Consider the following 14,039-nt stretch of genomic DNA (forward strand, 5'->3'; position numbering starts at 1 on the left):
CTGGAGTGGTACATTGATGATGATGATGATGATGATTATGATTTTCTCGCATATTAGACTCCCTTTCTTTCCACTTCTATAGCCACAAAAAGTAAGAGTGGGGAGGGTCCTATATGCAATAGCCTCTCTTTTTGTTCAGTGCCAGTAGAAATAAGTATAAATTATACATACCTGTATTCTACACTATTCTTTAACTCTATTACTACCACGTGGCGTGCGCCTGAGTGCCACTTTTAGTAATACTATTACCACGAAATTTGAAATTCAGCCACTCAAAAGCTATTCACATTATCGAATTATGTTTTAACGTGTTGTCAGTTTCCTTTACTGTCATTACGTGGTGTTATCGATCGATAGTGATTGGTGGTGCGATCTAGCCATGTGCGCTGAGCGCTGACATACATACTCCTCACTCGCTCCGGTTAGATAAACTCAAATTTATGCGCGTGTGTTCTATTACTTCACAGATTTAGAATGAAAGTGTAGTGAGTCAACAGTCTGTAATCATCTCTTAAGTATTTGGTTCATACTGTATATTGAGATATGCTGAGCACTGCACATGATGATGTCATGACTGAAGTACCCGCAGCAAGAGGGAACCACGAGAAATCCAAACCATCAGCAGTAGTGGACTGTAACAAATTCGACCATGTTATGCATTCACAAGGAAATCGATCAAGTGGTGGAAAAAATTATTCTTCCATCTGATTGATGTTGCCATAGTGAATGCCTATATACTGTACCATAAGGCTTGTTCACAAAAAACTTCCCCTATCAAATTTTTCTGAATGTTTGGCAGATAAATTGGTGAGTAGTGTTGGGGCTGAAATTACTGAAGAACCAGGAGCATCATCTGCGGTAAGGCTAGAATACCTGTAGCGGGCGTGAAGAAGGAAGGACACGCACAGCGTACTTGCAAGGTTTGCAAAGACAAGTCCAAACACAACACCTGCCGTGCTGTAAAGAAAATGACGACCGTATATTGCTGTAAATGTGATGTTGGTCTTTGCACAGGAGAATGTTTTGAGTGTTACCATATCAAAGCTAGGTATTGGGAATAACAATGTGTAATTCTGTTGTTCATTGACTGAAAACTATCAAACTTTTCTAAGTGAATTAGAAATTCAATTGCATGAACAAGGATAACAACAGTATGTACAAATATTTTAGCCTGAATTTCTTTCCAATGCTGAATGTAAGCATTTTTTAATTGATTTCAAGTGATAGTCCACTTTTTCTAGAATATATATATGAAATTGTTTATTTATATTGCAAAAACTGATCTCTTTACAAAGGAAAACTCAATGTGTCCTCCTATTCAATACATACATATCTCCATCATTAGAAGGAGTAATAAAAGTCAAACATGTTTCAACTCGTTTGAGCCGTCTTCAGTGAAAAAAGGAAGTTAAAAAGTGTGTATAAACCTATGAAGATACAATGAAAACAAATGAGATAAGATGGAGACAAACAATAAGTGTACACAGTGAGGTTGTGGACCTCTTAGTCTAAAAATTTTGCAGTGTGATACAATTAAAAACAGGACAAAATCACTGTGTTAAAAATTCAGAATTGACAGTCTGTCTCTGTAGAGTCACCATCACAAATAGTTAAGAGGGGTGATAAAGATGTTGATTTCCATAGGGAACCTGAAGTATTTGTTCCGAATGAGTAAATTTATATTACCAATATAGTTGGTCCGTTATTGGAGATAATAAATTTTCCAGCTAACTCATTCCTGGTTGCCAGCGTTTTGCCCCAGTGTGCTAAGTTGGGCTCATCAGTTTTTAAATAGCACACCTACCAAGGCGCATGGCCCCCGACGAGCTTGTTTCCGCTTCTCGGCTTCATCATGTCAGATCTTCAGTGTTGATTTTTTAATTGGTTAGTGCAATGGCTTTTACCTTGACGACCGAGGTTCGATTCCTGGCCGATCTTGGTTTGAAATTTTCGCCTGAAAAATCATGTGGCATCAGGAAGGGCATCCAGCCCTGACCGAACAATGCCACCTGACTCCAGCGACCCCAGAAATACCCGGGATAGGCTGAACAAACTTTCTAATTTTTGTAGTTGACAACTTGACAACTCACTCCTAATATAATTTTTTAAATCAGCAAGATCTTTGAAGGTTTTTTTTTTCATCCTTGAAGCTTAGTTCAGAGAAAATCTTGAATTATTTCCAATAATTTCTGTTTATCTCCCTTCGGAGAGCCCAAGGTTGTGTGGCTGGAGGGAAATAGAGTGCCTACTTCAGTGGAGCAGGTACAGAGCCTATCGGTACTGTGGTGCAACATGGATGTGAAGCGGTGTGGAGACAAGGCACACAAACATAATTTGCTTCTGTAATGACCGAAGAAAGACTTTGATACCAGAGCAACACAGGCAGGGATTGTTCAACCTAAAAATCTTCACATCCTCAGATATTTACTTACTCCCCAATATTGCAGTACATAGAGAACGTTGTTTCTCCCCCCACTTGTGTTGGTCTTTTGCTGTCGTCTTCCAGTTTTTCACATTTGTACCTTCAAATCATCCAGGCTTTTTCCTCCCCTTCACCTTTCTGGACACTATTACTGTCATGCAGCACACTTCAGCCTGCATATTTTTGTGTTCTATAATGAGATTGTTGCAGAAATATATTAAGCATTACTCAGAATTGTTTAAATGCAACTTAAAGGCTTCCCAGTCTGCCGAACACACAATTTCAATATAAATATTACACTATGACATCCCTGTAAAAATACACAGTATTAAATAAAGAACATCATATTCTCTCAAGTCACAGTCAAGATTTGGAAATATTTATGTTTATTTCTGTCCAAACATCTATGGAATTTAAATCACTTACAAGAATTAAAAATAAAAAATATTGGTGTAAAGGACAGACCATTAAATGCTCATTAAGAATCCTAGCAAAGTTTTAATGAATAAAATATAAGAAATAATAATAAAGATAGCAACAACAATGATAATACTAAGGGTAAATCACTTGTAGGGGAAGCGCAGCATGTGGGGGGCGCGTGACGCACTGACAGACGTACACCTCGCATTTTGTGTTGGAACGGTGACAGAGATAAGTTCCAAATTTCAAATTCATAGATGTTTGGACAGAAATAAACATAAATATTTCCAAATATTGAGTGTGATTGGATAGAATCTGATGACGTTCTTTATAAACAGAACATGTCACTGTTTGTTTTTTACAGGTATATCATAGTGTAATATACTTTTGTGTTGGCAGACTGGAAAGCTTTTAAACTGAGTCGACAGAGATAAGTATTGCTTCCTTCTTAACAAATTAGAATTGTTTGTACAGTTGCTAAAAATGTAAAAACCGGGCGAGTTGGCCGTGCGCGTAGAGGCGCGCGGCTGTGAGCTTGCATCCGGGAGATAGGGGGTTCGAATCCCACTGTCGGCAGCCCTGAAAATGGTTTTCCGTGGTTTCCCATTTTCACACCAGGCAAATGCTGGGGCTGTACCTTAATTAAGGCCACGGCCGCTTCCTTCCAACTCCTAGGCCATTCCTATCCCATCGTCGCCATAAGACCTATCTGTGTCGGTGTGACGTAAAGCCCCTAGCAAAAAAAAAAAAAAAAAAAATGTAAAAAACATGAGCAGTCCCTTGCAGGTTCACTTTCCTCAGCTACAATTGGACCTATGGATATATTTGTTGTGGTATCTACATGGTTTGTATCTACATGGGGGATGAAATATATTTTGATAATAATGTAAAATGTAATGCTGTCTGTCTTCAAAATAATCAAAGAAAACTTTGGAGTGTTTTTATGACTGTTTAATCTTGTATTAAAGCATGTATTATACTTTAATGAGGAACCCAGTTCAGGGCCCTGACTTAGCTTTAGATTAAGTATGGCTGAAGATGCTTACAAAGCCTAAGCGAAACATGTCCCATTTTAACATATATGTAATATTTGTATCTTAGACTTATAGACTGTAAAGTATTGGAATGGTGGTTTTTTAATAAATTTGTTTGAAACTTTTACATTCTGTACTCCAATACGGCTATCATAATGAGACTCATAACATGTCTCACTGTCAAAAATTAAACTTTCTAGTGTGACATTTATTGGATTTTCATTGTTCTGTAATGGTGTTTAGGTCACTGATACTGTCATTTGCATCGTATAGGGTTCGGTTCAACATCACAAAGTGGCAAAGCTTTTTAAGGAACATTACACCTTAAGATCTTAAGATTGTGCTTTTGAACGTTTATGTGAGTTACTGTCTGTTAATTTAATCTATGCAGTTCAGCACACAGTCTTTGTAAGACCATTGCACTGTTTCACTATCCTTTGGTTCAGAAAGGAATGTAATGAAATTGAACATGAAATAAAAAAATGTAATGCTGTGTGTCTTCAAAATAATCAAAGAAAACTTTGGAGACTTCTCTCTTATTCCTTCTCATGTTTTATTTCTACTATTCTTTATCTCTCTCATTTACAGCATCAGCATGACGATATCATCCATCATAAATACCGGGTGTCCCAAGAAGTCCTTTGACCGAGAAATTGAAAAATGACAAACTACAAACAACTGTGCAATTAACTTCACTATTATTTAAATTGTTCAGCTGTTCAAAATGCTTCACATTCACTTTAATATATATTTCACAATGTTTATTAACCAAATTTTTACATAAACCCCTGTTGTTGTTTAGCACTTCAAATTATTTTTCGATGATTGCTCTCGGATGTTCCAAATTTGTTGGCCTTTGTGAAAAAACATTGTTTTTCAAAATTCCTCACATTGCAAATTCTATTCTGCATTGACCACTTTCATCTTCACACAACTGCAGAATTTAAAATACACTGCCTCCACAATTTTTCCTTTTTTTCCCAGACTTGCATATAGGACTCTATCATACGTCTTATCTGAATCGGTAAATATCATTATCATATCATTCCCATACTTGCAACAATTGTTATGATGGAAAAAGGATGTTGTATGGATTGATAAAAAATATGAGAAAAAGAAAAAATTTACACAAAACGAGTGAAGGAAGAGAGTGGAAATGTAATAATAGACCCAGAGGAGATAAAGAATAGTTGGAGAGATTATTTTGATAAAGTCCTGGATCTGAGAAATGATGCAGAAGAGAGTGTAGTAGTTAATGAGGATGATCGAGAAAGGGAGAGTGATATTACAATAGCAGAGGTGGAAATGGCTCTTAAATTAAAACAGGAAAAGCAGCAGGGATTGATGAAATATGTGTGGAAATGATGAAGGCAGCAGGACCTATTGGTCTACATTGGTTAAAGGAGGAAAGAGCAAGCACCAGTATTTAAGAAAGGTAACAGTAAGGTATCGAGGAATTACACTGTTGTCACAAGTAGCCAAAATCTTGGAGAGAATAATAGAAAGGAGGATGAGAGGAAGGGTTGAAAGAAATTTCGAAGAAGAGCAGTATGGATTTTGACAGGGCAGGTCAACAATAGAGCCCTTGATCTAGAGAAGGCATATGATAGTGTTAATAGAGAAAAGGTGTGGGAAACCCTGGAAAGAGTGGAAGGCAATCAAGGGAACTAGTGAAGGCAATGTATAAGAATTGTTTCAGTTGTGTCCAGACTCCTGTGGGGAGGACAGATGGGTTCAGAAACCAAACTGCACTAAGACAGGGAAGTGTATTGTCTCCGCTTACGTTTATAATGGTTATGGATGAAATTCTAAAGGAAACGAAGGCGAGATATTTAGGGAATATGAAAATGTTGCTATTTGCAGATGACAGAGTGATCTGGGGAGTCAACAATACAGGAGTGCAAATACAACTAGAGGCTTTAAATGACAATATTGAGAAATACGGTACGAGAATCTGTGTGGAGAAGAGCAAAACAGTGGTGACAATAAGAGGAGAAAGGGGACAAACCTTGAGGTTGTTGAATGCTTCAAGTGAAATAATGCAAGATTGATTGATTGATTGATTGATTGATTGATTTATTTATTTATTTATTTATTTATTTATTTATTTATTTATTTATTTATTTATTTATTTATTTATTTATTTATTTATTTATTTATTTATTTATTTATTTATTTATTTATTTATTTATTAATTAATTAATTCACTCACTCACTCACTCACAAGTGGCAAAGTTAGGGCTCTTGGCCATATCTTACACTTAACCACTGTAGTGATACATCATTGGGAGCAGAGTCTGAGTACATAATATTATATAGTAAATAATAACCTACACAAAAATAGATTACACTTTTCTAACTCACATTCATTCGATCTTCCAGTCATACAAGTTAGTGAGCTGCATTCAGCAGGTAGCCGGGCTGAGTGGCTCAGACGGTTGAGGCGCTGGCCTTCCGACCCCAACGTGGCAGGTTCGATCCTGGCTCAGTCCGGTGGTATTTGAAGGTGCTCAAATACGTCAGCCTCGTGTCGGTAGATTTACTGGCACATAAAAGAACTCCTGCGGGACAAAATTCTGGCACCTCGGCATCTCCGAAATACGTAAAAGAGTAGTTAGTGGGACGTAAAGCAAATAACATTATTATTAGTAATGAGGTGGAATTTCTGACACTGACAGGCAGGGAATTCCTAAGTCTAGAACCCGCCACAACAAAGGAATTGTTGTATATAGAGGATCGGTGAACAGGAATAGAAAGGGAGGAACCAGAGCGGGTATTACTGCTATGAAAGGAGGACAAATTCTTAAGCTGGGATCAAATGTATAGTGGTCTGTCTTCAGAGAGCAGTCTGTATATCTGTATTAGTATGTGATACGTTCGTCGTTTGTCAGGTTTCAGCCATGAAATAGTGTGATAGTATGGGGTGACGGGGTGACATGTGTATCATAACTCGGACTGTATATAAATCTAAGGCAACAATTAAGCGCTCTTTGAAGTTTCGAAGTCTGCTCTTTTGTTGCTTCTACCAGAATGACGTCACAGTAGTCGAGGATGGGAAGCACTAGCGTTTGTATGAGTGTGAATCTCACATTACAAGGTAAAATATCACTGTTTCTTTTAACCGAATGAAGTATCGAAAATATTTTTTTACACACTTTCTTAATATATTCAGACCAATTTAAAGTTTTGTTCATTGTCACTCCAAGATTTCTCACAGTTTGGCTGAATGAAATAACTCTACCATTCAGTATAACTGGAGGAATAGTTTCGTATCATAGTGTGGCCAACAATTTTTGAGAGCCAATAATGATTGCTTGTGTCTTGGAGGGGTTAAGAAGGAGGGAATTTTTCAAGGAGTAAGCATTAAGTCGCTGAAAGTGAGCATTGATGCCTGTTATGGCATGCGGCAAATCAGAGGTCTTACAGTGACAGTAAATTTGTAAGTCGTCCGCATAAAGATGGTAGCTACAATTCTTTAAATTAGATGAAATGTCGTTTATGTACAAAATAATGAGCAATGGGCCTAAAACACTACCCTGCGGCGTGCCTTCCTTCCTAGTTAGCCAGTGAGAGGTTTGATCAAGGGTTATAATTCGTTGCGCGCTATTTTTGAGGTACGATGAAAAGAAATTAATAGTTCATTGATCGAAGTAGTGAGATTGGATCTTGTTTAGTAGAGTCTGGATGTTTATAGTGTCAAAGGCACTACTGAAATCGAGGAGAGTAAGTATTGTCACCAGTCTTTGGTCCATTGCGTGTTGTACGTCATCAAGTCATTTTGAGCAGGGCAGTTGCTGTGCATTGTCCCTTCTTGAAGCCAGATTGCAGTTGGTTTAGGAGAGAATGGTTGTTTAAGTATTCCAACACCTACTCATGAACCAGATGCTCGAGTGCTTTGGAAATCGTAGGTAAAATAGAAATTAGTCTGTAGCTGGATGGTAGGGAGGGGTCAGGTTTCTTAGGCGCAGGGATAACATTGGCTAGTTTCCATAGTGAAGAAAAGGTTCCGTTTTTAAGGCAGTAGTTAAAAATGTGGGTAATAATTGGTAAAACAGCACCAATAATTAGTACGTTTACATACAGGATTCAGATCGATCTGAGTACACTTCCCGTATTGAAAATGCCATGTAAACGTGGACTCAGTTCGGTTTGAGTCTCAAGGTCGATACAGCAAAATCTGGGATCGTATCGTACTCGGTTCGAATTGAGTTCCATGTAAACGTGGATCATATTGAAAACGACTGTGCACACACTCCATGTAATCATCATCGTCAAAGTTCAATGATCAGCAACTGCAATCATATAATAAGACGGCCAGCCCTTGCGATTAACAAAATCACGATAACCTTCTGTTGGGGGTTAAATTGGAATGTGCGTTCCATCTATTACACCAATTACATTTGGAATACCACACATACTTTCAAAACTGAAAGTTATCTCCTAGGCTTCTATTGCATTTGGCGTTATTAAATTCTAAGAGGTGATATAGATTTAATTCAATTCTGCATCGTTCGTATACGTCTATGTTGCCCAGCGGATTGAATACGATACTCAAATAGCCTACTACATGTAAACGGGGATCGTATTCAATACTGTAAGTGTACTCAAATAGATCTCAATCCCCATGTAAACGTACAGTACTAAATGTTGTGTAAGAAAGTTATAGGGATATCATCCACTCCTCTGGCTTTTGATTTGATAGAATATAATACTTTTTTAACTTTATTAGCAGTAACGGGGGGAATGTAAAATGTTGTTGGTCAGGTAAAGGGTTCATAACAGAGTTGGGTACTGAGTTTGGGGAATTTAGTACATTAGATGGTGTTCTTTCTTCAGTAAAAAACTCATTTAACTTATTGAGTGGTACGTCTGGCACATGAAGTTGTTGCTGAGGTTTTCCTATGCCTAAGGAACGAAGCGTGTTCTAAGCATTGCTAGAATTCATGTTTGCAGTCATGTTTTGCAAGTAAGTAAATTTACGGTTTCTAACAAACTGTTTAACTCTATTTCTAAGGACCCGATAATTTTCGAACTCACTTTGGTCACGACTTCGTTTAAAACGTTGGTAAAGTGCATCGCGGTGGGCCATCATGTTTTTAATTTCATTACTTAGCCAGGGACAAGATGGGCGAGTAACTTTTATTTTGAAATAATAACAATAAGTTAATTTATTAATTTGTCCACCTAATCAATACAATAAATCTCGTCTTTGTTGGACTACATTGACATGTTAACTAAAAATGGTACATGTTTCACCTTACATATAGGCATCATCAGCCATGGGTTTAACCTTGAAATAAAATCAGGCACCTGATTTATATATAAATAAGATAAAACTAATTTATAAAAAGCCTTGAAGAGACTTGAAAGAAAATTGACATGTGGTAAAAGACTAGTACAATGTTGGTTTTAAAGACAAGGCTATGAGTGAGAAGTTTATAATTGGGGAAAGTATTTACAATAATAACATTAAAAGACTATTAATATGAGTAAAATGAATAAACCGACAGTTTGTTATAGACAAGTGGTAAAATAGCCGTAAAGTGATGTTGACCGACTAGAGGTTGGAAGTAGATTATGTTTTTAAAAATACGATTCCGATCGTCATTTTCATTATCTAGTTCCAACTTCTAGTCGGTCAACATCACTTTACAGCAATTTTACCACTTGTCTATAACAAACTGTCGGTTTATTCATTTTACTCCTATTAATAGTCTTTTAATGTTATTATTGTAAATACTTTTCCCAATTATAAACTTCTCACTCATTGAACCACAGTTCTACAAGATCACTTAGTACACACTTGTAGGACAAATATGCTACCAGTTATGCGGCTTCTGCGAGATATAGACAGAGCACTCCTACGCGTACATTACAGTAGAACGCCATTTTGAATAAATGCAAAGTTCGATAACGAGATTAGCCGAAGGGTACAAGTGGGAAATACATTCTACCGGAATGTACGGAACTTGGTGTGGAACAGAGAAGTTCATATGAAATGTAAAGAGATAATGTACAAGATGTACTGTACCCCTATATTAACGTATGCACTTTGACAGCGAGAAATGAGAGTAAAACTCAGGCCAGACAAGGAGAGACAGAGTAAGAAATGTTGAGGTCAGAAAAGAGATAGGGTAGAAAAACTGACATGGTTAAGACATGTTATGAGGATGGAGGAGGGAAGGATACCAAAACAAGTGTTGGAGGCTAAGACAGAAGGAAAGAGGACAAGAGGGAGGCCAGAGCAAGGTGGATGGACTCTGTCAGGAACAGTATAAGAAACAGAAGACCGGACTTGAATACAATTACTGAAGAGGAGTGGTGGAAAGAGAGGCAGGAGCTGGACAAGGGGAAATGATGATGATGATGATGATGATGATGATGATGATATCTTGTTATTAAAATGTGCCTCACTGTTGGTCCTCCACTTCTCTTCTTGAAATTCACAATTTGTCTGATTCTTCTTTCTGGTGTTAATTTTGGCAACATGAGATCTAATTGTGATTCCTCTATAATTATTATTTTCTTGAAAACAGTTTTGATAGCACTCTGCCTCTGTGTTTTAATTTTTGAAGTGCCAGTTTCACTTCTGATGTGTTGTATCCACGTCATGAACACTTTCTTCCTATGTGCCTATTATATATATCTTTGTTGAGGGCCACCTTGGTGAGACAGTATACAAGTCTGCCTGGTTCACCTGGAAGGGCATGGGTTTGATTTCTTATCTGGGAGTGGAGAAATTTAGGAAAGTTAGAGGCACATACAGCATACAGATCGTTACATGTCATAATGAGGCTACTTAAAGGATGCAACAAAGAATTAAAAGAGAAAAGTTACTTAAGTATGGTTCGTCCATTATTGGAATATGCAAACAGTGTTTGGGATCCTCACCAAGAATACCTAATAAAAGAAATAGATAGTGTGCAGAGGAAAGCAGCAAGATTTGTAACAGGGGATTTCAGGAGAAAGAGTAGTGTATCAGAAATGTTAAAAGAACTTGGGTGGGAAACTTTAAGTAAGAGAAAGGAGAAAACTAGACTTATAGGATTATATAGAGCCTATACAAGAGAAGAAGCATGGGGAGAAATCCTTAAGAGGCTTCAGTTCGAAAATAATTATATCAGCAGGACTGACCACAACTATAAAATTCGAAGGAATTTTAGCAGAAGCGACTGGGGTAAATTTTCATTCATTGGGAAGGGCGTGAAGGAGTGGAACAGTTTACCAGGGGTAGTGTTTGACCCTTTTCCAAAATCTGTACAGATATTCAAGAAGAGAATAAACAACAACAGAGAAAATAAATGAAATGTTAGATGGCATTTGACCAGTGCAGGTTATTGTAAATAAAAAATGTGTGTGAATAAAGAAATTCCATCCCCTGGTCTAAGGAGTTTGGACAGCCCAAGTAGGGGACTGCCTGTAGGGGTGAAGTACAGTGGGGACTTCGAGGGACCTGGGACTGCTACGGTAGCTGTGGAGGCCCTTCAGGGACTCTGAAAAGTGGTGGCAAAAGGGGCTCTGGTTAAGACGCAGTAGGTCGTTATGCTACTTAGGTTCCAAAATGGGTAAAAAATTAATAAGTAAATAAATGCAATGTAAATTTTAATCTTATACCAGTTGTATAGTATTATTTGAAGTAACTCCACATACAGTATATGAGTTGACTATGTTTGTAAATACAGGAGATATTGTAAGTAGAATTTTGTAAACAATATAAATTTATTAAGGATGAGCTGTGTTTTTAATAGAAAAATTGTTAGCGTAAATTGTATAATATTGTATTCTAGGAAAATTTTCTTCTCTTGTTAATTTAAAAGTTAGTGCTTGACAATAATGTATTTTAGTGTACCATTTGCCACCGAGGTAGACACCTCATTTGCAAATAAAGGGATTTTGATTTGATTTGATTTGATTTGATATTCTGGGTTAGTTTTACGTAATCCTGTTTACAAAAGGTATATGAAAAATTATTTGTTTACCCTAAAACTGCCAGCTGTAAGTGTGCTCAAGACTAGCTGCCCACTCATTTCAGTCCATTTTGATTCCAGACTATTTAAAGACTTTTTGGAAGGCCTGGACTGTCATAGTTGAGAATAGAAATTGTGTACTGTAGATATATGTCTTAGAAGTAATTTATCCAATTACATTATTTAGAAAGTTAATTCCTCATATTTCAAAATACCTCTACACATACGAGTTTGGTTGTTTGTACTGTTGACTTCAGATAAAGCTGTAAAGAAGTAGGATCTAGAGTGTTATAATATTTGTGAACAGAATGGATTGAGAGGTTTTTTTTTTTTTTTTTTTTCATAGGACATCCAGTGATGCATCATGTGATAATCCAACACAACCTGAAAATGGAACTTCAGGTAAGAACTGAGATTAATGTACTTTGCATTAATTGTGCAGTATTTTACTAGAGTGAGCATTGTATTATTATTGCTTGTTGTTTTTTACCAAGCACCAGATGTTGTTTGGAGCCCGCAGTTGCCACTCATGACTCGGTTTAAAGTTAACGTTTCACCCGAATACATGGCCAAGCAGGACGCTAAAGAGAAATTGTGGGAGCTGCACTTCGCTGATTATGGTCGTGGGGTGTCCATGTATCGGACCACAGAAATAGCCAAATTGGTGTTGCAGGGTATACCAGATCGACTGCGTCATGAAGTTTGGATGACATTTTCTGGTGAGTTTCCCTACCACTCTACTAAGGTTTATTTATTAAATAAATAAACAGGGTGACTACTTAGATCCAGAAAATATGTTTGCATACAATTTGAATTAAACATACAATAGGAATATAATAAAAATCACTTCATATTTAAGGTACGAGGCATATCTTTTAAGTAAATACCATTTTGATATAGAAAAAAGTAATGCATTTTTTTTTTTTTTTTTTTTTTTACATTTTTTTCTTAAACATGTATTTCCGAGTGGAGGAACAGTTGGTAGTCATTAAGCGCCAGGTCAGGGCTATACGGAGGATGATCATAGTGAAGTGAACCAAATGAAGTGATGAAGTCTTGGGTTTGATTAATCATGTGAGGTCGCACTCTGTCGTGAAGCATGAGTGTGCCATTTCATTTGTTTTGGATTGCATGATGGAGTTTACATTTATTGTGTCACCCCAGTGCATAAAATCCACAAACAACACACAGTGCACATGAGTTTGTTTGCTTGCACTTCACTTTCATGGGTGATGTTGAGTGTGCTGTTTTGATTCCATGTTTCGTCGCCAGTGACAGTTCGGCTTAGGAACGCATCTCCTCTGTTACTGTACCATTCAGGGAAAGTCAAAGCACTGCCTATGGACCTCCAGCAGCATCCTCGGTACACAGTGTGAGCACAGCATCTCATAATTGCCACAATTTCGTAAAGCACACTCCTTGAAATTTCAGGCAACTCGTAACCAATGACGAAATCGTAAAGCATCCATTTTCTCAAACCTTTGTATCAGTTCTCTGCAACAAGTCTTCAGTAATGATAGGCAGTCGCCCACTACGCTTCTTGTTGTGGATATAAGTACGGCCTCGTAGCACGTTCTGCATACACTTCACTGTTTCATGTACCTGCATTTAGAAAATGAATCACAGTGTACTGTTAATTGTCAGAGAGATTTTCAATACGCACAAACAAATAAATATGGATGAATGCTTACATAATGACATTTGTGGCCAGCCCACAGATGTACGTACTGAGCGTGATGCGCCAAATGACGACCGAAGCTCTGCAGCGGTCATATTTATAAACTGTACTTGCTTAAAATACATGCTTCATACAAATGAAAATGTGAAAATTTTTGGTGAGTCCCGAAGATCTCTATTGATATTTTTTCTATTTCATGGAATGGAAGTTTTAAACTTTTCAGTGGTTCCACACAGAAAGCCTCTTAATGATCTACTGATCAAGAGGAATTTTGTACTTTGCAGAAAGGTATGACAGCCATGGTTTGTAAATGGCTTGTTTCTCACTATTAACTTCCTCAGCCTGATTAGAGTCCCTTTCAAAATGAATGGTAGGAAATGTATTTATAACTGCTTGTCCCATGCTGGCACAGAGGTCAGTAAACCCTTCCCATTCCAATTACCTTCCATATTGTCCCCACATTTACCCATCACCTTCTCATATCCTTCAATTTGATTTCCAACTCTTGCATTGAAATT

General features: G+C 37.3%; 1 protein-coding gene across 4 annotated transcripts in view; it reads left to right on the top strand.

Moving 5' to 3' along the window:
- The window catches only part of Tbc1d8-9 (TBC1 domain family member 8/9), a 419,649-nt gene that overhangs the window by 298,410 nt on the left and 107,200 nt on the right, over positions 1–14,039 (top strand). For 3 of the 4 annotated variants that reach the window (XM_067142224.2, XM_067142226.2, XM_067142227.2), the window contains exons 10-11: positions 12,190–12,245; positions 12,338–12,562. In XM_067142224.2, the coding sequence (XP_066998325.2) occupies positions 12,190–12,245; positions 12,338–12,562 (281 nt within the window). The remainder of the gene's footprint in view (positions 1–12,189; positions 12,246–12,337; positions 12,563–14,039) is intronic. The other variant, XM_067142225.2, reaches the window with a different exon arrangement.

The sequence above is a fragment of the Anabrus simplex genome, chromosome 2 (assembly GCF_040414725.1).
Source record: "Anabrus simplex isolate iqAnaSimp1 chromosome 2, ASM4041472v1, whole genome shotgun sequence".
In the NCBI taxonomy this organism is placed as follows: domain Eukaryota; kingdom Metazoa; phylum Arthropoda; class Insecta; order Orthoptera; family Tettigoniidae; genus Anabrus; species Anabrus simplex.